The sequence below is a fragment of the Panthera tigris genome, chromosome E2 (assembly GCF_018350195.1).
Source record: "Panthera tigris isolate Pti1 chromosome E2, P.tigris_Pti1_mat1.1, whole genome shotgun sequence".
NCBI classification, from domain to species: domain Eukaryota; kingdom Metazoa; phylum Chordata; class Mammalia; order Carnivora; family Felidae; genus Panthera; species Panthera tigris.
In genome coordinates, this window is record NC_056674.1 from 25,606,620 (window position 1) to 25,634,598 (window position 27,979).

The 27,979-nt window shown below is 37.2% G+C and overlaps 1 protein-coding gene across 7 annotated transcripts in view; it reads left to right on the top strand.

The window, feature by feature from the left end:
* PHKB (phosphorylase kinase regulatory subunit beta) overlaps positions 1–27,979 on the top strand; it is a 258,751-nt gene that overhangs the window by 26,183 nt on the left and 204,589 nt on the right. For 6 of the 7 annotated variants that reach the window (XM_007096703.3, XM_007096704.3, XM_042969771.1 and 3 more), the window contains 2 exons: positions 18,638–18,727; positions 20,499–20,637. In XM_007096703.3, coding sequence (XP_007096765.2) covers positions 18,638–18,727; positions 20,499–20,637 — 229 coding nt within the window. Of the gene's footprint in view, positions 1–18,637; positions 18,728–20,498; positions 20,638–27,979 lie in introns of those variants that run through there. The other variant, XM_042969774.1, reaches the window with a different exon arrangement.

The window sequence follows — 27,979 nt, forward strand, 5'->3', positions numbered from 1 at the left end:
AGAAACAGAGTGAGACAAAGCATGAACAAGGGGGAGGGGCAGAGAGAGAAGGAGACACAGAATCTGAAGCAGGCTCCAGGCTCTGAGCAAGTGGTCAGCACAGAGCCTGATGCGGGGCTGGAACCCACGAACTGTGAGATCATGACCTGAGCCGAAGTCAGACGCTCAAGCGACTGAGCCACCCAGGCGCCCCTGGACAAAATTATTGTTAAAGCAGTATTTCTGATTTAAATGTTTTTTTGGAAGCAGTTTATATATTTCTGTGAATGTGTGTTATTTCATAGAAATGAAATTTTCAAGAGAAGACCTTAAATAATAAGTATATAGTCATCTTTGTTTTGTTTTACCTGAAAGAAATAAAAAACCAAAACATACTTCAGTGTTTAAGACCTAGCTGTCTCCCTTGCTAGCAGTAAGACTTTGGAAGAGTCACTTACCTCGGTATTTTTTAATCTTTAAAATGGAAATAATAATAGTCCCTACGTAATAGGGTTGTGAGGATTGAATGAAATCACTAATATAAACCTCTTAACAGTACTTTGCACATGGCAAATGCTCTAATAATATTTGCTGTTTTTATTATGGTGCTGGTAATAATGAGATTATATTCTTTACCTTTTTGATCTCTTTGGGTTAAAAGTGGATTTGTGTATTTGTATTCAGTCTGGCATGTTGCCTATTGACAGCTTACTTTAAGTATGGTGTTTGGGTATACTGGTAAATTATATTAACATTAAACAGTATGCTTCCCCTGGACATAGAGGTGAAAATAATGTAGATTTAAAAAAAAAATCAGACCCTGAAGAGAGAGTCAGAAGATCTTGTTTCTTGTGTTATTCTGTTCTTAAATAGCTCTGCAGTTTTGAGCAAATTGTGAATTTTTCCAGGAAATAAAGGGCTTAGACCAGATGCTTGTTCGTATTCCATCCGGCTTCAGAATATAATGGCTCTTGACCATTAACTTCAGGATAGTTAAGGGAGGATATTTATAGGGTTTCAGAACTTAGGCTGGGTGATTTTAAGGCAGATCTTACAAGATGAGGAATTGGTTGGGATTGAGCAGAGTTGATGGCATTATAACTTTGGATTGGTTATTACAGTGATTCAAAGTCTTGAAGCAAACCTCAGTGAGCAAGATATATTAATTGGTTCATAGTCTTACCTTCTAGAGATTGTTTTTTCCTAAAGGTTGTATTTTTCTGTAGAGCTGGATTTTCCTAAGACAACAAGCTGCCATTTGGTTTTGATCCCCTCTTTCCCTCCTCTATCTTGTTTTTTTACAAGATGGAGTTACTACTTCCTTAGAGCCTTGGGTCTCTTTAAAATGGAGACTCTCATTCAGCAGGTCTAAGATGGAGCCTGAGAGTCTGCGATTCTAACGTGTTTCCAGGCAAGGTCCTGCTGCTGGTGGTTAGATTACCATTTGAGGAGCAAAAGTCTACAAAGGACCATACTTGCTGAGCAGAGTTCTTTGTAGCATCTTCATCTCTTCTCTGCCTTGCATTGTAGACTCTAGATTGTGGGCTCTGAATTAGGCATCCTCATGTTCCCAATCTTGAACTTTGTCTTTGGATAAATATGTCATTATCAGCATCCCTGATTCCCAATGGGCACAACTCCATAGTTCCTATGTGTGACCAGGGCTTGTTTCTGTAGCCTCCTTTCACTACTATGGCTCTCTGCCTCTACCAGTTTTATGGTCTACTTCAGTCTCTGACCTCTGCCTGGATTTACCTGGACCAAGTCCTTTTACTAAGCTGAGCTGGAGCATTTGAGTTGCTAGTTCAGGGCTCTCATTTTGAGGCTATTTCTATACATTAAAACATAAGCCAAATTTTCTAACAGATATTATTGAAAATGGGTATTACTCACATTTCCTTCTAGTTTCTTTATCACACATGATTTCAGTGACCAAATTTTGTGATCCTTTCTATGTCCAGGGGTTCATGTAGTCTCCATTTCAAAAGACAGCCCTGTTCAGGATGTAATGACCCCCTCCATTTTTAGAGAGTTGTCTAGCCAATTGAATGGAAATGAGAGGAATAATTGGTCAGCACTGGAAGTTAGGCTGATTTTTTTCCCCCACAGTCCAGTTTGTTTTCTAAAAGTATTTGTTTGAGAAACCGAAGTGCTGACTGTTTGAAGATCTTTGTGGAAGCCCCTGATGGTGGTGGTCATTTTGCAGGCAGGGGTGGGAAGTGAGAAGGATCTGGCTTCTCATATCTCAGGAAGCTTATCATTTAGCTTTGTCTCCCCACGGAAAGCATGCTTTCTTGGATGTTTGACACTTGGCCCTGAATTAGACTTGGAGGTTGGTAGTGACTTATTATTGAAATTAAGATGAGCTCAATAGTCATGCTTCAGAAATAATTATTCATTTTGGTTATAAAATTTTATTGAATACCTGTTAGCATCACTCCTATGTAGCAGAGGATAATATTTCAGTGGGGCATTTCTCCCTCTTCTACCCTAAGTAATGCTTTTTCCTCTGGTTTAGTGAAAGTGGTATCTTGGTTTTCTATAGTTCCTGCATAAATACATAGGTACTAAACTACATATAGCACCCCAAGGGTACTTTAATATCACATTTACAGTTCAAATTCCACTCAGTTATCTTTTTGCCATTTCTTAAAGGTTATTTTTTATGTAAATTGATGATTTAGAATCACTGTATGGAGCATTCATCCTTGAATCAATCAAGATGCAATCAAGAGAGACCTCTCTTTTACTTGACTGAACTTTGGGGTTTAACTTTATTCCCTAAAGAGTAAAAGTTGGCTTGTAAAAGATATGGCTTGGATTCCATACAAGAATGTTCAGTCAGTTAGTGATTTTATTGCAGGTGGGTCTTAACAGAAGGCAGTTCATTGACACAGACTCTTTGGACAGCCTTGGAGCAAATCACCAAAGACTGAGGATATACTGTAGGAAGTAACAGTGCTATCTCTGTGCTGCTTTACTTGGCCAGTTATCTAAACTTCAAATTAACTAGCTTTCATTATCTACAACTCTATACTGTCTTTTAGTAGTACTTCTACTTTTATTCTGGTTGTGAATGTTTTTGTTACTATGGTAAGCTTACTTGGCTAATTCATAGTTTATAATGATTTTTTTAAATTAACATTCCAGACTTCTCTATTCACGCCTGTTGTACAAAGTGTTATCAGGGCAGTTTTTACTTAGTGGTAATAACATTCATATTAAATGCATTTCTGAACTTTGCCAAGACTAGAAATACAGACCAGGCTTCATCAAAATGTAAATGATAAAGGGAATTGGTTCAGTCCCACTTTTCTAAGTACTGAATGGCTTGAAAGTATAATGTCTTTCAGACTTGTGTATAATAACTTATGATGTAGCATAATGTCTAGTATCACATGCTTTTATCACTATGGTAACAGAAGACATAATAAAGCTAAATATTTCTTGTAAAGATTGGGAATGGTGTATAGTGAAGTTCTTTTTCCTTCTCTGTATAATTCAATTAATGTTGAACTAAAGCTCTATTATTTAAGTCTTAGAAGTTTGGAATTTATTATTTTTACTTGTAGTATAAGTATGAAATAATGCCTCTGGGTTTCTCTTGACAAATCTTATATATCCAGATTGGCATTATCTTTTATAAAGTGACCCACTTGTAAGGCTATATACATTTATTCTAGTGACCAAACCATTTTTTAGTCGTATCCTTTTATGATTTCATTCAGATCCTCCTTTATGAGCAATAGAAGAACAAAAGAGTAGAACAAGTTGAATTACTTTATGGTCACACCTTAGGTAATTGATAAGTGGGTCTTACCTAACTTCTTCTACCCTGACACATCATCTCATTCATTACAGTTGATTATGAGTAAATTTTGGCAAATATTAGATATCAGAAGATATTAATTTCATTGTTCATTAAATATTTATTGAGTGCTTACTGTATGCCAAGCACTGTTGGCACTGAGGTTATAACAGTAAAAGAAACAACCACTGTTGAGAAAACTTTACAACTTGTGCACTTCTGAATGCATCGTTTTCCATAGAGAGGAGTTCCAAAAACTTTTAAAAAGATTAGAATTGTTGGAATATAGCTATAACCTCACAGAAATTATACAAGTTCATGGTACATTATGGGAAGATATTCTTCTAGACTATAAATAAGAAAGGAAAATGAAATCGCTAATTGAGTGGTATTCATAAGGTCAACACATGAAACATCAACTGGATTTAATATCCTTAAATAGATTTTATAGGTTGTGCTCCTTTTATAAAGGTCACTGGAAGAACTTAATACCTTTTTATTAAAAATAAAATGGGAATAGTAGAATGGCCTTTTCGCATCTTATTTGGGTAAGTTGAACAGGCAAATTTTATTTCGTTTTTATAAAGTTGTGTTATTTCATATTTACCATTTCATATTTTACATTTAAAATGTTTCTTATCTAACTCACCATGAGAAACATACAGACATAAAAAGTTGAGGGTTCAAATGAACTGTGATCGTATTGGGGTTAAGTAAAAATATATATGTATGTGTATGTACATATTATTTTGGAGCAAGCTCATAATTTTGAGGTTTCATTGTATAGGGAGAAGAGTACACATACAGTTTGTCTTCAGAGAGCCCTGTGTTCAGATTCACACTGCCAATTAATGATTTCTTTGTAACTCAATTTCATGCCAACCTCGGAGCTTTGTCAGATGATGAAATAGGACAATGTATATAAAGTATCTTATATAATGCAGAGTAGTAAGCGTTCAAAATTTCGCATTTAAATTTTTTTTAATGTTTATTTATCTTTGAGGGAGAAAAGAGAGAGTGTGCGCAGGGGGAGGGGCAGAGAGAGAGGGAGACACAGAATCCAAAGCAGTCTCCAAGCTCTGAGCTGTCAGCACAGAGCCCAACGCGGGGCTTGAACTCACAAACCATGAGATCATGACCTGAGCTGAAGTCAGACACTTAACCAACTGAGCTACCCAGGCACCCCATCCATTTCTCATTTTAAAAAATTATGCAGGTAGTAAATGAATACCATCTTATGTAATATTTAGACAATCAGAAATATAGAGTAAAAATCACTGTCCCCTACCCAGTAGTAACATTTTTAACAGTTCGGTGTGTATCCGTTTTAGGCATTTTAAAGTTCTTAGTTATCTTTATGTATATTTACATTTGTAAACATCACACATGTATAGTTATTTTTGGTTAGTTTTGCAACATGTAGTATCATACTGTAAATCTTATCCTGTGATGTTACTTTTTCCCACTATTTGTTTAGTGTTTCATGATATGTCAATAGATTCTACCTTATTCCTTTAACTGTTTCAAGGTACTTCATTGAAGTGTCATAATTTACTCATTCCCACCCATGGGGTACGTTTATTCCTTAATATTTTAAATTTATGCACATGATGGAACTTAACAGTAAAGAAAATCATGGTTGAAGTTTTGTTTCTTTGTTTTGCAAGGAGATATTGGTCATCTTGAAGGTGCTTGAAGTGTGTAGCCATGTATGGTATATTTAAATCTTTTAACTGTAAAAGTTAGCAGTATTCATTCTAAAGTTAGTAAGACAAGTTTTCCAATTTGTCTAATTATGGAAGTCTGAAGAAGTTGGACATAATCATTAAATCAGAGGATGTGGATGGGGCAGTAACAGGAGATAGGGTAGCTTGTGAGAATAAAGTTGTAAAAGTAGTCATCAAAAATTTCATGAAACACATTTTTGTCAGCTTCTCTCCTTTTCCTTCCTTCCTACCAAACCTTACTGCCATCTACTACTAACTAGGTGTGGTCTCTGTCGTTGATCTGCTTCCAGTATAGTATAACACATTAATCAAATAGTGTAAGTAAAATGTATCGTGAAAAGGAAGAGCTATGATTAAAGTATTTTCAATGTGTTATAAGAATGTAGAAGATGGAACAATTAACTCTGTGGGAATTCAAGAAGGCCTCTTTCTGATCATGTGATTCACCTAGTTCAATTTAATAAATATTTATTGAGTACCTCTTAGTACTATTATCAGGGATATAGAGTTGAGAATGTATTGGAGTAACTTGTCCCTTCTGTAGTAGTATATAGTATACTTCTAGTTTTTATCATTGGAGGAGTAAAATAATTTAAAGATGAAGAAATCATCATCCGAAGTTAATGATGTAACTTAAATTTCAAAGTTTCTTGAAAATATATTGTATCTCATAAAGATTTATATAGAATAAATGTATAGATTATTGTACTCTGAGAACTCTTGCTATCTTAGGAGCTCAAAAATTAATGTTTTAGTAATTTACTGATAAACCACAGATTTTTATCAGTAATTCACTGATAAAACACAATGGTTTGCATATACTTATGCATATCTGAGTACAAAGAATATATAAATCTTATGGAGAGTATGGAACTATTTGACCCTCTAAAAAGGCAGGGTCTTCAGATTCTGCTTAGTTCTTAATTTGTGTAACATGTTAACTCAGGGATTTTGGTTTTGTTTTTTTTTTTTTTTTTACTATTTTATTTTATTTATTTTTTTGCACTACATCAGTGTATAAAAGTATTTATTCAATATATGAAATTTATTGTCAAATTGGATTCCATACAATACCTAGTGCTCATCCCAAAAGGTGCCCTCCTCAATACCTATCACCCACCCTCCCCTCCCTCCCACCCCCCATCAACCCTCAGTTTGTTCTCAGTTTTTTTTTTCAATATTTGAAATTTATTGTCAAATTGGTTTCCATACAACACGCAGTGCTCATCCCAAAAGGTGTGCTCCTCAATACCCGTCACCTCCCCTCCCCTCCCTCCCATCCCCCATCAACCCTGAGTTTGTTCTCAGTTTTTAAGAGTCTCTTATGCTTTGGTTCTCTCCCACTCTAACCTCTTTTTTTTTTTTCTTCCCCTCCCCCATGGGTTTCTGTTAAGTTTCTCAAGATCCACACAAGAGTGAAAACATATGGTATCTGTCTTTCTCTGTATGGCTTATTTCACTTAGCATAACACTCTCCAGTTCCATCCACGTTGCTACAAAGGGCCATATTTCATTCTCATTGCCATGTAGTACTCCATTGTGTATATAAACCACAATTTCTTTATCCATTCATCAGTTGATGGACATTTAGGCTCTTTCCATAATTTGGCTATTGTTGAGAGTACTGCTATAAACATTGGGGTACAAGTGCCCCTATGCATCAGTACTCCTGTATCCCTTGAGTAAATTCCTAGCAGTGCTATTGCTGGGTCATAGGGTAGGTCTATTTTTAATTTTCTGAGGAACCTCCACACTGTTTTCCAGAGTGGCTGCACCAATTTGCATTCCCACCAACAGTGCAAGAGGGTTCCCGTTTCTCCACATCCTCTCCAGCATCTATAGTCTCCTGATTTGTTCATTTTGGCCACTCTGACTGGCGGGAGGTGATATCTGAGTGTGGTTTTGATTTGTATTTCCCTGATGAGGAGTGACGTTGAGCATCTTTTCATGTGCCTGTTGGCCATCCGGATGTCTTCTTTAGAGAAGTGTCTTTTCATGTTTTCTGCCCATCTCTTCACTGGGTTATTTGTTTTTCGGGTGTGGAGTTTGATGAGCTCTTTATAGATTTTGGATACTAGCCCTTTGTCCGATATGTCATTTACAAATATCTTTTCCCATTCCGTTGGTTGCCTTTTAGTTTTGTTGGTGGTTTCCTTTGCTATGCAGAAGCTTTTTATCTTCATAAGGTCCCAGTAATTCATTTTTGCTTTTAATTCCCTTGCCTTTGGGGATGTGTCAAGTAAGAAATTGCTACGGCTGAGGTCAGAGAGGTCTTTTCCTGCTTTCTCCTCTAGGGTTTTGATGGTTTCCTGTCTCACATTCAGGTCCTTTATCCATTTTGAGTTTATTTTTGTGACTGGTGTAAGAAAGTGGTCTAGTTTCATCCTTCTGCATGTTGCTGTCCAGTTCTCCCAGCACCGTTTGTTAAAGACTGTCTTTTTTCCATTGGATAGTCTTTCCTGCTTTGTCAAAGATTAGTTGGCCATATGTTTGTGGGTCTAGTTGTGGGGTTTCTATTCTATTCCATTGGTCTATGTGTCTGTTTTTGTGCCAATACCATGCTGTCTTGATGATGACAGGTTTGTAGTAGAGGCTAAAGTCTGGGATTGTGATGCCTCCCGCTTTGGTCTTCTTCAAAATTACTTTGGCTATCCGGGGCCTTTTGTGGTTCCATATGAATTTTAGGATTGCTTGTTCTAGTTTTGAGAAGAATGCTGGTGCAATTTTGATTGGGATTGCATTGAATGTGTAGATAGCTTTGGGTAGTATTGACATTTTGACAATATTTATTCTTCCAATCCATAAGCACGGAGTGTCTTTCCATTTCTCTATACCTTCTTCAATTTCCTTCATAAGCTTTCTATAGTTTTCAGCATACAGATCTTGTACATCTTTGGTTAGATTTATCCCTAGGTATTTTATGCTTCTTGATGCAATTGTGAATGGGATCAGTTTCTTTATTTGTCTTTCTGTTGCTTCATTATTAGTGTATAAGAATGCAACTGATTTCTGTACATCGATTTTGTATCCTGCAACTTTGCTAAATTCATGTATCAATTCTAGCAGACTTTTGGTGGAGTCTATCGGATTTTCCATGTATAGTATCATGTCATCTGCAAAAAGCGAAAGCTTGACTTCATCTTTGCCAATTTTGATGCCTTTGATTTCTTTTTGTTGTCTGATTGCTGATGCTAGAATTTCCAACACTATCTTAAACAACAGTGGTGAGAGTGGGCATCCCTGTCGTGTTCCTGATCTCAGGGAAATAGCTCTCAGTTTTTCCCCATTGAGGATGATGTTAGCTGTGGGTTTTTCATAAATGGCTTTCATGATGTTTAAGTATGTTCCTTCTATCCCGACTTTCTCAAGGGTTTTTATTAAGAAAGGGTGCTGAATTTTGTCAAAGGCCTTTTCTGCATCGATGAACAGGATCATACGGTTCTTAACTTTTCTTTATTAATGTGATGTATCACGTTGATAGATTTGCGAATGTTGAACCAGCCCTGCATCCCAGGAATGAATCCCACTTGATCATGGTGAATAATTCTTTTTATATGCTGTTGAATTCGATTTGCTAGTATCTTATTGAGAATTTTTGCATCCATATTCATCAGGGATATTGGCCTGTAGTTCTCTTTTTTTACTGGGTCTCTGTCTGGTTTAGGAATCAAAGTAATGCTGGCTTCATAGAATGAGTCTGGAAGTTTTCCTTCCCTTTCTATTTTTTGGAATAGCTTGAGAAGGATAGGTATTATCTCTGCTTTAAACGTCTGGTAGAACTCCCCTGGGAAGCCATCTGGTCCTGGACTCTTATTTGTCAGGAGATTTTTGATGACTGATTCAATTTTTTCGCTGGTTATGGGTCTGTTCAAGCTTTCTATTTCCTCCTGATTGAGTTTTGGAAGCTTGTGGGTGTTTAGGAATTTGTCCATTTCTTCCATGTTGTCCAATTTGTTGGCATATAATTTTTCATAGTATTCCCTGATAATTGCTTGTATCTCTGAGGGATTGGTTGTAATAATTCCATTTTCATTCATGATTTTATCTATTTGGGTCATCTCCCTTTCCTTTTTGAGAAGCCTGGCTGAGGTTTGTCAATTTTGTTTATTTTTTCAAAAAACCAACTCTTGGTTTTGTTGATCTGCTGTACATTTTTTTTAGATTCTTTATTGTTTATTTCTGCTCTGATCTTTATTATTTTTCTTCTTCTGCTGGGTTTAGGCTGTGTTTGCTGTTCTGCTTCTATTTCCTTTAGGTGTGCTGTTAGATTTTGTATTTGGGATTTTTCTTATTCCTTGAGTTGGACCTGGATTGCAATGTATTTTCCTCTCAGGACTGCCTTCGCTGCATCCCAAAGCGTTTGGATTGTTGCATTTTCATTTTCATTTGTTTCCATATATTTTTCAATTTCTTCTCTAATTGCCTGGTTGACCCTCTCATTCTTTAGTAGGGTATTCTTTAACCTCCATGCTTTTGGAGGTTTTCCAGACGTTTTCCTGTGGTTGATTTCAAGCTTCATAGCATTGTGGTCTGAAAGTGTGCATGGTAGGATCTCAATTCTTGTATACTTATGAAGGGCTGTTTTGTGACCAAGTATGTGATCTATCTTGGAGAATGTTCCATGTGCACTCGAGAAGAAAGTATATTCAGTTGCTTTGGGCTGCAGAGTTCTAAATATATCTGTCAAGTCCATCTGATCCAATGTATCATTCAGGGCCCTTGTTTCTTTATTGACTGTGTGTCTAGATGATCTATCCATTTCTGTAAGTGGAGTGTTAAAGTCCCCTGCAATTACCACATTGTTATCAATAAGGTTCCTTATGTTTATGAGTAATAGTTTTATATATTTGGGGGCTCCCGTATTCGGCGCATAGACATTTATAATTGTTAGCTCTTCCTGATGGATAGACCCTGTAATTATTATATAATGCCCTTCTTCATCTCTTGTTACAGCCTTTAATTTAAAGTGTAGTTTGTTTGGTATAAGTGTGGCTACTCCAGCTTTCGTTTGGCTTCCAGTAGCATGATAAATAGTTCTCCATCCCCTCACTCTCAATCTAAAGGTGTCCTCAGGTCTAAAATGAGTCTCTTGTAGACAGCAAATAGATGGGTCTTGTTTTTTTATCCTTTCTGATACCTAAGTCTTTTGGTTGGCACATTTAATCCATTTACAATCAGTGTTATTATAGAAAGATATGGGTTTAGAGTCATTGTGATGTCTGTATGTTTTATGTTTGTAGCGATGTCTCTGGTACTTTGTCTCCCAGGATCCCCCTTAGGATCTCTTGTAGGGCTGGTTTACTGGTGACGAATTCCTTCAGTTTTTGTTTGTTTAGGAAGACCTTTATCTCTCCTTCTATTCTAAATGACAGACTTGCTGGATAAAGGATTCTTGGCTGCATATTTTTTCTGCTCAACACCTTGAAGATCTCCTGCCAATCCTTTCTGGCCTGCCAAGTTTCAAAAGAGAGATCAGTCACGAGTCTTATAGGTCTCCCTTTATATGTTAGGGAATGTTTATCCCTTTCTGCTTTCAGAATTTTCTCTTTATCCTTGTATTTTGCCAGTTTCACTATGATATGTCGTGTAGAAGATCGATTCAAGTTCCTTCTGAAGGGAGTTCTCTGTGCCTCTTGGATTTCAATGCCTTTTTCCTTCCCTAGTTCAGGGAAGTTCTCAGCTATTATTTCTTCAAGTACACCTTCAGCACCTTTCCCTCTCTCTTCCTCCTCTGGGATACCAATTATGTGTATATTATTTCTTTTTAGTGTATCACTTAGTTCTCTAATATTCCCCTCATACTCCTGGATTTTTTTATATCTCTTTTTCTCAGCTTCCTCTTTTTCCATAATTTTATCTTCTAGTTCACATATTCTTTCCTCTGCCTCTTCAATCCGAACCGTGGTCATTTCCATTTTATTTTGCATCTCGTTTAAAGTGTGTTTCAGCTCCTCCTGACTGTTCCTTAGTCCCTTGATCTCTGTAGCAATAGATTCTCTGCTGTCCTCTATACTCTTTTCAAGCCCAGCGATTAATTTATGACTATTCTTCTAAATTCACTTTCTGTTATATTATTCAAATCCTTTTTGATCAGTTCATTAGCTGTTGTTATTTCCTAGAGATTCTTTTGAGGGGAATTTTCCATGTGGTCATTTTGGATAGTTCCTAGAGTGGTGCGGACCTGCAGGGCACTTCCCCTGTGCTGTGGTGTATAACTGGAGTTGGTGGGCGGGGCCGCAGTCAGACCTGATGTCTGCCCCCAGCCCACCGCTGGGGCCACAGTCAGACTGGTGTGTGCCTTCTCTTCCCCTCTCCTAGGGGCGGGATTCACTGTGGGGTGGTGTGGCCCGTCTGGACTACTTGCACACTGCCATGCTTGTGGTGCTGGTGTTGTGGCGTATTAGCTGGGGTGGGTAGGCAAGGTGCACGGGGGCAGGAGGGGCAGGCTTAGCTCGCTTCTCCTTAGGTGATCCACTTCAGAAGGGGCCCTATGACAGCGGGAGGGAGTCAGACCCACTGCTCGAGTGGTGACTCTGCAGAATTACAGCGTTGGGTGTTTGCCCGGAGCAAGCAAGTTCCCTGGCAAGAACTGGTTCCCTTTGGGATTTTGGCTGGGGGATGGGCGAGGGAGATGGCGCTGGCAGCGCCTTTGTTTCCCGCCAAACTGCGCTCTGTCCTCCCGGGGCTCAGCAACTCTCCCTCCATTTTTCCTCCAGCCTTTCCGCTTTCCGAGCAGAGCTGTTAACTTATGACCTCCCAGATGCTAAGTCACTCTTGCTGTTGGAACACACTCTGTCCGGCCCCTCTGCTTTTGCAAGCCAGACTCGGGGCCTCTGCTTGGCCGGTGGGCTGCCCCTCTGCCCCGGCTCCCTCCCACCAGTTCGTGCAGGGCGCACCGCCTCTCAGCCCTTCCTACCCTCTTCCGTGGGCCTCTCGTCTGCGGTTGGCTCCAGAGACTCCATTCTGCTAGTCTTCTGGTGGTTTTCTGGGTTATTTAGGCAGGTGTAGGTGGAATCTAAGTGATCAGCAGGACGCGCGGTGAGCCCAGAGTCCTCCTATGCTGCCATCTTCTGCCGGTCCCCCCAAATATTACTACTTAAATGTTTATTTATTTTTGAGAGAAAGAAAGAGAGAGAAGAGACCATCCCAAGCAGGCTCTGTGCTGCGGGCACAGAGCCCAATGCAAAGGGCTCAAACTCACCAACCCTGGACATCAGGACCTCAGGGATTTTGGTTTTTTACTGCTTCTTTGTACATACTTTCTTATTAGTTTATTAGCCTCTACTTCACAGGCTTCAAAAACTACTCCTTAGGCTTTCAGATACTTGTTACTAACTGAAAAATCACAACTTTTAACATGTCCTCTATCTATAAAATTAGTTGCTTATGGTAAATTAGCTAAGGCAGGAGCAGATTCTAAAGTTGGAATCATTAGAACAGGTACATTTCAGCTTGCTCTATTTCCAAAGTAGACAATCAATCAATAATAAAATGCAGAAAGAAGATACTGATTGATTCTTTCCTTGGGCTAGGATTCTACTCACAAATTTGTGTATTTTTCTGCTAGAATCCAAGACCCAAAGAAAAATGAAAGTATGCTGTTTATGTTTTAACTTTGTGTCAATATTCAGTACCGAATGCTACGTAAAATACTTAAAAAAATCTGTATATGTTCCCTGAGGCAGTGATATTTTTAGAGACATGAATGCAATTACACAAAAATCTGACTTGTTTAAGCTATTTGCAAATATTGTTTGTTCATGTTAGGTTTGAAATCTTGCATAAAATTGTAACTGTGAGAAAGTATAAGTAGGCCACATGTTACATTATCAGACACTAGAGTTTTTATATAGCTTTTGAAAATTAAGTTATATTATTTCAAGAAGAAATGGTCTGTTTGCATCCCATAACTTGAGATGGTCTCTGCTTATAATTTGGGATGAATGGACCTTTCTATTCAGTATTCTGTAACCAAAAAAAAAAAAAAAAAAAAAAAAAAAAATTAGACCAATTTGATCTTTTTAAAATTCCGGGCCTCACTATTTACTTTAAAAGCACTTTAGAAAACAAATTCCCAGTGGATCAAAATTTCCCTAAATGGGAGATTTATTATAAAAAGCTTAGAAGAAAGTTGAGGCAACTATGTAACCTAGAGATTGTCAAAACCATTTTTAATTTATTATTTTTAAGTTCTTATTTAAATTTCTGTTAACATGTAGTGTAATATTAATTTCAGGTGTACAGTATAGTTCAATAGTTTAGTACAATAATATTCAACATTTCTATAGAACACCTGGTGCTCATCACAAGTGTACTCCTTAATCCCCATTATCTGTTTAACCCATCCTCCCACCCTTCTCCCTCTGGTAACCACCAGTTTGTTCTCCATAGTTAAGAGTCTGTTTCTTGGTTTGCCTTTCTCTCTCTCTCTCTCTTTTTTCTCCTTTGCTCATTTTGTCAAAAACCTTTTTAAACAGAAAGGAAAACTAGAACCAAGTGAGGAAAGATAGATATATTTAACTATTGAAAGTTTTTTATATTGTAGTATTGGTATACTAACGAAAACTCAGGGGATAATATTTGAAATGAAGTAGCAAAATAGCAAAATATTAAATAGCTTTTAGAAATTGATGACAAAAACACTAACAAAGCAGTAGCAAATGGCAATAGGATGTATGCAATTTCTAGAAGAGCAAATCCAAATGGCCAATCTGTAAATATTTTTCAAACTCACTAATTGTATGAGAAATGAAAAACAAAAGTGAGATAACTACTTTGTTTTTATCAGATTGGAAAAACTTTTAAAAGTAAGGAGCATTTATATCTAGTAGACATGTGAATTGTTTTAGCCTTTAAAAATGCAATTTGCCATTATTTTGTAAAAAGTACACTTATTGCTTAATTTAGTACTTCTGGGAATTAGAGGTGAGTAAACTTCTTTTATAAAGGGCAAGATGGTAAAAATTTTAGGCCTTTGCAGACCATTTGTTTTTTGTCACAACTACTCAAATCTACATGACATCGCTGAATGCAGAGTTGGAAAGACATGTGTTGTAACATGCTATTATATGGTATTTCCACGGTACAGATCTATAGGTATAAGTCAATTCAAGAGCATATATCATAGTAAAATGTAAAACTAGGAAGTGATGAATTTTGAATACTTATTACCTTTGTTTTAATAATTATTCATCTATAAGCTTTTATAATTTAATTTTCATTTATGTGTTTCATAACCAGCTCCCAAAATTCCTAAAACTTTAACAGTTAACTCTTTTCAGCCAGCATTAATTGGTTCTAGCATACTACTGGCTATATCTGTGTACACATAAGGATGTTTTGCAGGATTGTTTATGATGGCAAAAATAGAAAAGTATATACTTCTTGATAGGGGAATAACTGAATAAATTATACTGTGTCAATACCCTGGAATATATAGCAGTCAAAGAAACAATCATTGCCTTTTTTGATTTCCATGTGTGTTGTCAAATGGGAGGAGCAGGAAGCAAGGAAGGGTCTATTTCATGACCCCAGTTTTATAAAACAAGCGACAAAAGACTTCCTTCATTGATGCATATATATTTTTTAGATAAATATGGAAAAAGTATGTTTACATGGGAATGAGGACAGAAGAGGGCAAGAGGTGAGGTAAGGGAGCAAAGGGCTAGTGTCCATGATAAAAAAAGCATGTATGTTATGAGTCCATGTGTAAATTTTGTGTATGTTTATATATATTGCTTAAAGAAATGCCTGAAAGGAACGTACCAAAATGTTAATGATGCTTGTTTTAGGGTTAGGAATGTTAGATATTTTTTTAATCTGAAAAGAAATTATTTTAATTGAGGGAGAAAATCAGAATCCTGTAGGCTTTCTAAAGATTTAGGTTTATAATAAAATTCTCTCTCTTGTGAAAGATCATACTTGGATCAGTGTTCAATAAAATTTACCCTGTTAGTTATATATCTTTTCATGTGTATCACTTAAAAAAACAAACAAACCCCTTGGTATGTAGCATCTTATTTCATAAGACCTTGTATCAGCTTTAGAGCTGTGATAGTGGATCTGCAAGTTTGTATATATGTTTATGACTTCATGTTTAGTTGTTTTCTTCATTTTCAGATGGCAGTGCATTGTTTGAAATTGCTTTTATTTTCAAAGATTGCAAGATAGAAGTTTCCTGTTCCCTCAGCCCCACAGGGATGCTGAATTTTCCTATCCTTTGTTTTTTAAGGAACCCACACTCTAACTCATATTACTCTTCTTCAAAACTTTATCTTACCTTTCCTACTAATCTGTGGGTCCTGGTGGCCTACTGGATATATGGTCCAGAGTTTTATGCATACAATGCATATATTAATTGAGAACAAATAATGGTATTTATCTTCATCTATCACCATACATGGAGAAATGATAAAGTTAGTTAAGGGTTCACCAAAGCCTTGATTAATAACATTTTTGTATGTACAGTATTAAAGGGCTTTCAATCATATAATGAAAGATTGTATGCCCAAATAATAGAGTATTGAAATTGTTTTGGTTTGCTTATCCGCTTTCCACCTTGACTTCCCTTTTGAGTCCTCATTTTTATTCTTTTAGTGTTTGCTACTTGAATTACCAGTTCTGTCTTGTGATTGCTTAAGAGCCTCTTCCATAACACTTAGAAACCTTGTTGGTGTTTTATAGTGCCAAATTCAGAAAGTTTGTAGCTTTGTTAAGGTTATGCGCATTCTTGGTATTGTTTTTGTCTCATGGAAATTTCTTAGGAAATTCCTTGTTTAATCTCTTAAATAAAATAACCCTTCCTCTTACGTGATAAAACTGGAATATTACTCTGCCTCTTGTATTATTGTTCTTTGTCAGTGAATATCTTTGGTAGTAATGTGCTCTGAAATGAGACTAGATTGTATTTTTCTAATACCAAGAGAATTGTCAGCTAAAAAATCAGATTGACATGTTTAAACTCATTTTACAAATTGGAGAAATGATAATTTTTATTTTACTTTGTGATGTTTAAATATAGGCATAATACAAATGGGAAAAACATGAAAAGGAAAAATTTACATCGAAAAGCTTCGTTTCGTTTTGAACTCTAAACATTTAATAGTGTTTTCTGTTATTTTGCATCTTTCTCATTGTCTTTGGGAATTCATGCTCTATTGATTGCTTTCTCCACATTTTTATTTGCATTGAACCTTTTCAGGCTAATTCTTGTTTAAAATGTTACCATTGATTACTTTTCCTTTGACTTCAGATTTTTGGTACTGTTTGCCATAAATTGTGTGGAACATCCTTGTTTAATTTTATGCATTTACTTCAGAAGCAATACAATGGTGATTATTAAAATGTTAACATTTATTTAGGTATTTATTTTTTACCCTAAAATCCATTAAAACAATCTTTCAAAATAAACTCACAAGTATTATGGTAGATACAACGGTGGATTTCAATTTTGCATATTCTATTTCAAGTTTTATTCACATGCACATGTATTGTTTATGTAATGAAAGTACATGTAACTTCTGGTGATGTTATTTTTCTTATATAAAGCAAAATATTAGCTCTTCTAATAATAGAGCTCTAAAAAAAAAATGGAAATATCATTCATCCACAATCCTTCCACCCAGCAAAGGTGTCTTCTTTAATCTTTTTATATATGTACCCCAATTTACAACTTGTGATGATTTGTACCTGATTTTATTTTATTAATTGTTGTATGAACTTCACTGAGAGTGTGTAAACTCCTAGAGCTTAGCATCTAATGTGTAAGCAGTAGCCATATTATTTTTTTTTCCCAGCTGCCAGGCTGCCTGTATACTTAACACCTACCCAGAGCTATTGAATGCAGGGAGGCAGAGGGCATGGCCAAGCCCTGACCTCTTGTGCAGGAGTCCTGAACCTTTCTTGTCTGTGTTGATAGGCCTTCCCATTCTTACCTATGGGGCAATTCTGGTTGGTGTCATTGTGAAGATTCTTTTTTAGAAATTCTCTTCACTCAGAGGAAGTCATTTTATATTGCTGATTTTATGCACAAATCATCGTTCTTTCCAACATAAGTTAATGAGATTATTGCCTTAATATATAGGTCCTTTCATTACTTCCTTGTTTATTATCTCCCTAAACATAAAGGGATTCCAAATACCTTGGCTTTATACTAGCATACTGGACATTGCAATTTTAATTTTCTTTAAAAAAAAGATTCTTAATGCATGCCAACACATCCCTCACCCCCAGGTAAATTTTAGGGCCATTCTTGTGCTGTGTGGTTGGATTATATGATGTACGTTACCTGAATCCAGTTGTGGATTCGTTGTGACCTTGAGATGTTTATAATTTGAGTGCTTTTAACAAAGAATGAGAGATAGTACTTAGTCTGATGGCTGAAGGTTCAGAGGTCTTCCTTTCAGTGAGCAGTTGAGAATGTGCACCAGTCAAGTGAACAATTTGCTGTATCTATTTTGTGGCAAATTATAATTATTGGGTATTCTGCAGCTTCTGAGCAGTATGCTCTGTTAATACCTTGGAGTAGTTTTCATGGATGAGAAGTAGAAATGGTTTCTGCTTTAGTACAGATAATATGGCATGAGTTTTATCTAACGAGGAGTAAGTAGAGTCTTCAGAATTTTAGTATGAAAACTCTCTGAATATTCATGGAGTGGATGACTTTGGAGCATGTCAGTATTATCTTTTTTCTTGAGATTTTTGGGGTATGATCATTTGGCAGAAAATTGCTTGATCATGAGCATGAAGAATAAGGTTTGGATTTTAAGGCATTTAAGTAGATATTTCTCAAAGGGAACTGAAATTATTGACCTAGGGACTATCACATAAGTATTAGTGGTATTCGGGTTGTTGGGACCAGTATATATATGAATTAGCTATAGTAACTGCCAGGTGTTGGGGGGTTGGGGGTGTTCCCATAACATTTGGAACCCTTCTGTACTTGTTTCAAGGGCAATTTCTTCTCTCTCCTTCCCCTACCAAACATTTGACCAGTAATATAATGTGTTAGTTCACATATAAAAATGAAAATTAGATTGCTAAGTAGTGCTTTTTCATTTATTTAGAAGTTTTGTTTATCTTGGTGAAAATGACTGAATTTGATGGGTTTTCATTTTTCTTTTAGGCTCCGTTTATGAACCTCTGAAAAGCATTAATCTTCCGAGACCTGATAATGAAACTCTGTGGGATAAATTGGATCATTATTACAGAATTGGTAAGGAATACTTGAGGAAAACATGTCCTTAGGTAGTTATGATTAGTATTTACTCTACCTTATATTGCATATGTTACGTGCATGATGATGATCTCTCATTTGGATGTGGGGATAGTTTCATTGCTTAGGCAGCTATATATTTCAATTGGATCTTGACCCTGGGACTATAAAAGATTTTCAGCACATCATATCTGTCCCTTGAATAATTTTAAAACTGTCACCAGTGTCCTCTGTGTCTTTTTACTCTCTTAAACTTTACTATATTTGAGAACTGGAGGCTGTTTCTTCATTACTACCTACATAAAGATTTTGTAAAAGTATTCCTTGCTTACTCATTTACCCATACATGGTTTCTAAGTAGTCCTAAACCTTTTATATCTATTACTAATTCTTTGGGATACAAAAGATAATCTCAGGTTACTATTACTAATATTAAGTACCTGTTATATTTGTTGTTGTTTTGTTTTGCCAAGAACAGCCTGGCAAATTTTGCTTTTTAATGTGAGTAAGCAATTTTGAGATATGTATGCATGGGACTCCTCTTGGTTCATCAGACTGTAAGTTAGAAAAGCCTATTAATTTTTGCCAGTTTGCTTCTTGTGCCATTTATGTGGCCTTGTATGGCAAATAATATAAAATTTAATTTATTTATTTCTCTAAGATAAGGATTTTTTTTGTTGTTGCTGTTTGTGTTAACCTCATATAAAACCTTAATTCATCTTATTTTAGTTAAAATTCTAGAATATGTTCTTATGTGGCCCTTTTATTATCATTGTAGCCATAACTAGATGAAGAAATGTAAATACCTTTTTAAAGAAATGTCAGTTGTTTACTTGAGACTTTAAGGACCAATTCTTTCCTCTGGGAAAAATGATAAATACCCTGACATTCTAAAAGAAATGGTAATGATAATGTCAGGTTTGTCTGAGAAAAAGAAGAAAGTTAATTCTTTAATCTCTGTGAAGGAGAAGAATGCTTTGGACCTTTGAAAAACTGTCCTAAAAGTAGTTGACATACGTCAGTCTAGATTAGAGTAATTTAATGCATTTTGGTGAAAATCATTTATATTTAGGAATAAAATCACTTTTAGGAAATATAGTTTTAGTGTGTGTATTTTTATATTTTAGGATTCTTATAAAAGGTAATAAAACATTAATGTCAGACTTTTTTTTAAGTAAAATGTTCTCAAAATAATTATTTACTTGTTTTCATGTCATATGAGAATGGGATTTGGTTTTGAAATGATAAACATATCTCTAGCCTGTATAGTATAATATGTAAAATGAATATATTTCTCAGAAGTCTAGGCACAAATTAGTCATCATGGAAAATAGGATTCTGGTTTATTTAGCAGTGGAGCTGGCTTTGGATTTACCCATTAATGCCACTCTATGTTGTACATTTGTTTTGTTTCCCTATTGAACTTCTGTTGAAAACAATAATAAAAAGATATTGATCTTTTTTTTTCTGTATCTGATGTTAGAACACTTACTGACATTAAGTATGATATGCTAAAAGCTTTTTAATTGCTAATTAGCTGAGTCCTATCCTCAAAAGTAGAAATACCCTTCCTGCAGAGTGGATTCCCACTTGTGCTGGAGTGACTTACATGAAGTAATTTCTGCATTCTAAAAAGTTGTATACTATTGGTATGTTTAGGAACAACAGAATTATCAGCAGTAGGATGAGGAAACGAAAGAGGATTGAGATCTTCAGCCCAAGGGAAAATGATGGCTGTACAGTTCATTCTTTTTCTTGTCTTCCATTCCAGTGAAGTCAACGTTGCTGCTATATCAAAGTCCAACCACAGGTCTCTTTCCCACTAAAACTTGCGGTGATGATCAGAAGGCAAAAATCCAAGACAGTCTTTACTGTGCTGCTGGGGCCTGGGCTTTGGCTCTTGCATACAGGTAAGCTGGTGTGTGCTCTTCTAGTAACTGTAAGTCTGGATAATAGGGTTTTGTTGGCCCACGTTGAACTGAGCATCTATATTTTGGCTCTGCTGATGACTCATTGTGTGTGATCTGTGACTGCTCAAGGCCTCTAAACAAATTTTAAGTTTTCCTAAGGATTTACACCAGACTAGTTCTAACAGTTTAATGACCTTGTGATCAAAATTTTTTTCAGCTGTTAGGTTTTTAAATCATCATTACTTTTTGGCAGAATTATCTGCTCATTCTCTTTGAGTTATTTGCTTTCAATCAGAAGGATTAATGGTTGATTGAATTTTGCAGATGATAAAACTGGGGCCCAGGTAGTTAACAGATTTTTCCAAAAATACACAACTAGTTAATGATAGAGCCAGGGCCAGGACACCCCCCACTGCACCCCACCCCACTCTAGTTTAGTTTTTTTTCCCCATGCAATTCATGGAGATATTTATCACTTGTTAAATCTGGTTGTAAATCAAATAATTATTTTATAAAGTTAAAAAAAATCCCTTTACAATACAAAATATCTTCTTATTTTGTAATATATGGAAAACATTCAGTGTGTGTGTCCTGACTCACCATCAGAGATAAACATTTTAACCATTGTTAAGATTAGGTTTCTGAATATTAATTTTCTGAAAGTGAAACATATGCATGTACTTCTGATTTGAAAATTGTATCTTTCACGTGAACATGAGTCCTCTGTTGAAAATTATTGATGTGTTGCACTTAGAAAATCAAATACTGAGATAATATGAAGTAATGGCCTTTAACACACTTGTTTGCTAATGTCACTACAAGCATTTCCTAACATTCTATGTGAGCACAGTACAGTTTCCTTGAATGTCAAGCTAATACTGGTCCTATGAGTAGTACAGAGAATGCCAGCAATACCTTAACCAAATGGTCAGGCTAGTAAGGACAGGAGTTGCTTCACTGTGACACAGTGCTAAGTGCACATTGCCCATGTTGACTTCTTACCAAAATGATTAAATAGATCTACCTATGAATAAACAATCAGACAAAGCCAAATTGTGGCTACTTATAAGTCAACTTGCCTGGACTCTTAAAAAATGTAGCTATCAGAGAAGATTAGAAAGTAGTTATGAATATAATTTAGAGTAAGAAAGACTAAAGAAATGATTCAGGAAGATGGTAGAGCAGAAGGATCCTGAGGTAACTTTGTCCCACAAACACCCAAGATAACAGCCACATTAGTGTAACTAACTCTGAAAATGACCAAAAGACTGACAGAACAGACTTTACACAGTCAACTGTAGAGAGGAGGCCACATCGAAAAGAGTAGGAAGGGCAGAGACATGGTTGGGAGCCAGACCCCCTGGGAGACTAACCACAAAGGGGATGCACACCACCAGCACAGAGGAGTGAAAGGATCAGGCTCCACATGGCACTCTAGGCACAGGGGACCCACACTGGGAAGATGGCTGTCTATAACATTAAACTTTGAAAGCTAGTGGGGCTTGAATTCTGGAGTTTTTACAATCAGCAAGGCTTAATTCTTCCTTTAAAAATTAGCAGGTTTAGCTCTGGCAGAGCTGGAGGGTGATAGGAAACCGAACACCTGCCTTTAAAGAGCCAGCATAAGAAGTAATGTGGTCACACAGTTTGAAAAGCATGTGGGGTGTTCATAAAAAAGATTTATTTACTAATGTAAATAACTCTTGTAAGAACAAGTGCTGGAGGGACAAGGATCTTGAGGATCTTTAGGAGACTTCTTCTGAGAACAAAAGAGGTGTCAGGTGCCATTTCTTTCCCCCTGTGTAGCCTAGAAAGCAGGACACTTGCAGAACCAGCACAAACACTTTCTACTTATCCTGCTAGTACTAAGCACCCTGCCCTGCGTTCTCCTGGGGATCAGCCCCATTTGGTAGGTGTGTCTCCAAAGCACCTCCTGCCCCAACCCGCCCTGCAAGCAACCCTGGCTGGGACTGGCACCATTTTACAGTGACTCCTGCCCTGAGGAGTGAGGAAGATAACCATCCACACTAGCAAGTCCACAGCCCCAGCAGCTGAAATTTATAGCTAGCAGCACAGAGACAGTGCCTTGCCAATCAGTGTGACTGCGGTCCTGGCAGATAGACTGGGTGCAGGCATCTGTGCTGACTGATGGTCCTGCCCACAAATGAAAGCCTTTCAGGGGACAAAGCAGGGAGAGTGTCCTGCAGGTCGGTGTGACTGCATTTCCAGATGACAGACTGGGGACAGCCATCTGGCTTGACTGCTAGCCCCAACCACTAATGAAAACTTGTCAGAGGACAAGGAAGGGAGACCGCCCCTAAGGTCAGTGCAACCAGCCCCAGCAGATGGGCTGAGGGCAGACATCTGGTCTAACTGGTGACACTACCCAAATAGAAGCCTGATGCATCCACAGATTGGCTTCTTAACAGGTAGCAAAACCCTACCTGCTGAAACCACAACAGGCAAAGTGAGCCATTGTAGCCTAAAAAACTGAAGGCAAATGTGGCTTAACAACAGTGGGGCACATGCAACCCACATAGGAGATACCCCTGAAGTACCTGGTTCTGGTAAAGAGAGAGCATTGTGCTATAGGGCATTACAGGACCTCTTCTTCATAAGGCCATGACTTTCGAGATCAGGAGATGCAGCTGACTTTTCTAATACATGAAAACCAATAGATTGTTAGACAAAATGAGACAGAGAAATATATCCCAAATGAAAGAACAAGACAAAACCACAACAAAAGATCTAAATGAAATAGAAGTAAGCAATATGTCTAATTAAGAATTCAAAGTAATGGTCATAAAGATACTCACTGGATTTGAGAAAAGAGTGGAGGATATCAGTGAGACCTTCCAGAAGATAAAATATAAAAAAGAACCTGTCAGAGATATAAAAGTCCGTAATTGAAATAAAAAATACACTAGAGGGAATCAGTAGAAGATCAGAGGAGGCAGAAGAGTGGATCAGCGACCTGGAAGACTGGATAAAGGAAAGCAACTGGGCTGAATAATAAGAGAAAAAAATATACTAAAAAATGAGAATAGGTTAAGGGAATTCAGCAACACCCATCACATGTAATAACGTTCACATTATAGGGATCCCAGGAGGAAGGGCACAGAGAATGTATTTGAAGAAATAAAATCAAAGAAAGAAATAAAACCAAAAACTTTCCAAATCTGGGGAAGTAAACATATCCAGATTCAGGGATCACAGAGAGCCCGCAGTGAAATTACCTAAGGAGGTTCACACCAAGAAACATAATATTAAAATGGCAAAAAGTAGTAACAAAACATCTCAAAGGCAGCAAGAGAAAAAACAGTTACAAATAAGGGAAACCTCATAATGCTATCTGCTGATTTTTCAGTGAAAACTTGAATGTACAGGGATGGAGAAACATTTATAATACAAATGGAAGCTAAAAGAAAGATAGGGTAGCGATACTTTTATCAGACAAAATAGACTTTAATACAAAGACTATAATAAGAGATAAAGGACACTACATAATGATAAAAGGAACAGTCCAACAGGATGGTATAACAATTGTAACTATTTATGCACCCACCATGCTACCACCTAAATACATAAAGCAACTATTAACGGACATAAATGAAGAAACTGACAGGAATACAATAATAGTGGGTGACTTTAACACTCTGCTTATATCAATGGATAGATCATTTGGCCAGAAAATCAACAAGGAAACAGTGGCCTTGAATGACACATTGGGTCAATTGGGCCTAACAGATACATTCAGAACATTCCATTCAAAAGCAGTGGAATACATATTCTTTTCAAGTGCACATGGAATGTCTCCAAAAGATATCACATGTTAGGTCACCAAAGAAGTCTCAATAAATTCAAAAAGACTGAAATAATGTTATGCATCTTTTCTGACCAAAACGATATGAAAATAGAAAGTAATCACAAGAAAAAATCTGGAAAGGGCACAAATACATGGAAACTAAATAACATTCTAACAAATAAGAAATGGGTCAACGGACAAACAGAATAAAAAATACATGCAGACAAATGAAAATGAAAACAGAATGGTCCAAAATTTGGGGGATAAAGCAAAACCTGTTCGAAAAGGAGTGATTGCAGTCCATCTTAAGCAATGCAGGTCTGTCTTAAGAAAAATTTCAGCTAAACAACCTAATATTACAACGAATGGAGCTTGAAAAAGAAGAGTGAACAAAGCTAGTAGAAGAAAGGAAATAATAAAGATTAGAGTAGAAATAAATGAAACAGAGACTAAAAACAAAGCAGAATAATTAATGAAACCAGGAAGTGGTTCTTTGAAAAGATGAACAAAGAAGGTAGACCTTTTGCCAGACTCAAAAAAAAAAAAAAAAAAAGGGCTCAAAATCAGCAATGAAGAAATAACAACCAATACCACAGAAATACAAAGGATTATAAGAGAATATTATGAAAGACTATTTCCCAACACACTGGGCTACCTAGAAGAAACGTATAAATTTCTTAGATGCATATAACCTAACAAAACTGAAGCAGGAAGAAATAGAAAATTTACATGTTAATGTGAATAGCAAGATTTCATTCTTTTTCTGGCTGAGTAATGTGGGTGTGTGTATGTGTGTGTGTGTACATATATTACATCTTCTTTAACCATTCATCAATGATTGGACTCTTGGATTCTTTCTATACCTAGGCTACTATTGTAAACAATGCTACAAAAAATGTTGGGTGCATATATCTTGTTGAGTAAGTTTTTTCATTTTCTTTGGGTAAATACCAAGTAGAAGAATTACTGGATGATATGGTAATTCTATTTTTACATTTTTGAGGAACCTCCACAATGTTTTTCACAGTAGCTGCACCAATTTGCATTTCCTCCACTGACACACAAAGTGTCCACATCCTCTCCAACAATTGTTATTTCTTGTGATTTTGATTTTAGCCATTCTGAGAGATGTAAATGATATCTCATTGTGTTTTAATTTGCACTCTCTGATGATTGGTGACGCTGACCTTTTCATGTGTCTGTTGGCCGTGTGTAGGTCTTCTCTAGAAAAATATCCATTCCAGTCCTCTGCCCATTTTTTAATTGAACTATTTGGTTTTTGTGTGTTGAATTGTGTTAAGTTCTTTATATATGTTGGATATTAACTCCTTCTCAAAGATATCACTTGCAAATATATTGTCCCACTCAGTAGGTTGCTGTTATGCCTCATTGCTGGTTTCCTTTGCTGTGCAAAAGCTTTTCATTTTGGCATTCCCAATGGTTTAATCTTGCTTTTGGTTCCCTTGCCTGAGGAAATATATTTAGAAAAATGTTCCTATGGCCATTGTTGAAAACTTTGTTGCCCACGTTTTTTTTCTAAGAGTTTTATGGTTTCAAGATGGAATAGGAGAAGATGGCGGTATATAAGGATGCTGGGCTCACCGCGTCTTGCTGATCACTTAGATTCCACCCACATCTGCCTAAATAACCCAGAAAACTGCCAGAAGACTAGCAGAACAGACTCTCTGGAGCAAAGCATAGACAAGAGGCCCATGGAAGAGCGTAGGAAAGGCAGAGAGGCGGTGCATGCTACACGGACTGGTGGGAAGGAGCCAGGGCGGTGGAGGGGCAGCCCGCCTGGCAAGGCAGAGCCCCAGTCTGACTTGCAAAAGGGGAGGGGCTGGAATGTGTGAGTTCTGACAGCAAGCAGGACTTAACATCTGGAATGTTAAGTCAGCAGCTCGGCTCGGAGAGCAGGAGGGCAAGAGGACACCAGGAGAGAGAGTATTTGAGCCCCGAAAGACAGAGCTCACCTCAGTGGGGAAGAAAGGGTCACCGAACTTGCCTGCACCATGCAAACACCCAGTGCTGTGCTTCTATGGATCCATCCATAGACTGTTCTGTCTGCCTCCTGGTGCTGCAGGGCCCCGCCCACAGGGGACCACCCGGGCAAAACAAGCTAAGCCTGCCCCTCCCACCCCTGTACACCTTGCCATCCACCCCGGCTAATATGCCAGATCCCATCAAAGCAGCACCGAAGCCTGAGAGTGTGCAAGTAGCCCAGACAGGGGCCACACCACTCCAGTGAGACCTGCCCCTGGGAGAGGGGAAGAAAAGGTACACACCAGTCTGACTGTGGCCCTAGCTGTGGGCTGGGGACAGATATTAGGTCTGACTGCAGCCCCGCCAACGAACACAAGTTATTCCAGACAGCACAGTGGACATGCCCCACAGTTCCACGCCCCTCCAGAGACTATCCAAAATGATGAAATGGAAGAATTCTCAAAAGAAACTCCAGGAAGTAGCGACAGCTAACGAACTGATCAAAAACGATTTAAGCAATATAACGGACCATGAATATAGAATAATAATCATAAAATTAATCACTGAGCTTGAAAAAGTATAGAGGAGAGCAGAGAATCTATTGCTACAGAGATCAGGGGACTAAGAAACTGTCAGGAAGAGCTAAAAAATGCTATAAACAAGGTGCAAAATAAAATGGAGACCGCAGCTCGGATTGAAGAGGGAGAGGAGAGAATAGGTGAATTAGAAGATAAAATTATGGAAAGAGGAAGCTGAGAAAAAGAGAGATAAAAAAATCCAGGAGTATGAGGGGGGAATTAGAGAATTAAGTGATGCAATCAAGCACAACAATATCCATATAATAGATATTCCAGAAGAGGAAGAGAGAAAAAGGTGCTGAAGGTTTACTTGAACAAATCATAGTTGAGAAATTCCATGATCTGGGGAAGGAAACAGGCATTAAAATCCAAGAGGCACAGAGAACTGTCTTCACACGTAACTTGAATTGATCTTCTGTGTGACATATCATAACAAAACTGGCAAACTACCAGGATAAAGAGAAAATTCTGAAAGCAGCTAGGGATAAGGACCCTCTAACATATAAATGGAGACTGATAAGACTAGTGATGGATCTATCTAATGAAACTTGGCAGGTCAGAAACGAATGGCAGGAAATCCTCAATGTGATGAACAGAAAAAATATGCAGCCGAGAATCCTTTATCCAGCAAGTCTGTCATTCAGAATAGAAGGAGAGTTAAAGGTGTTCTCAAAAAAAAATGAAGGAATTCATCACCACTAAACCAGCCCTACAAGAGATACTAAGGGGGATTCTGTGAGTGAAATGTTGCAAGGACCACAAAGGACCAGAGACATCACTACAAGCATGAAACCTACAGACATCACAATGACTCTAAACCCATATCATTCTATAACACTGTATGTAAATGGACTAAATGTTCCAACCTAAAGACATACAGTATCAGAATGGTCAAAAAACCAAGACCCATCTACTTGCTGTCTACAAAAAGAGACTCCTTTTAGACTTGAGGACACCTTCAGATTGAAAGTGAGGG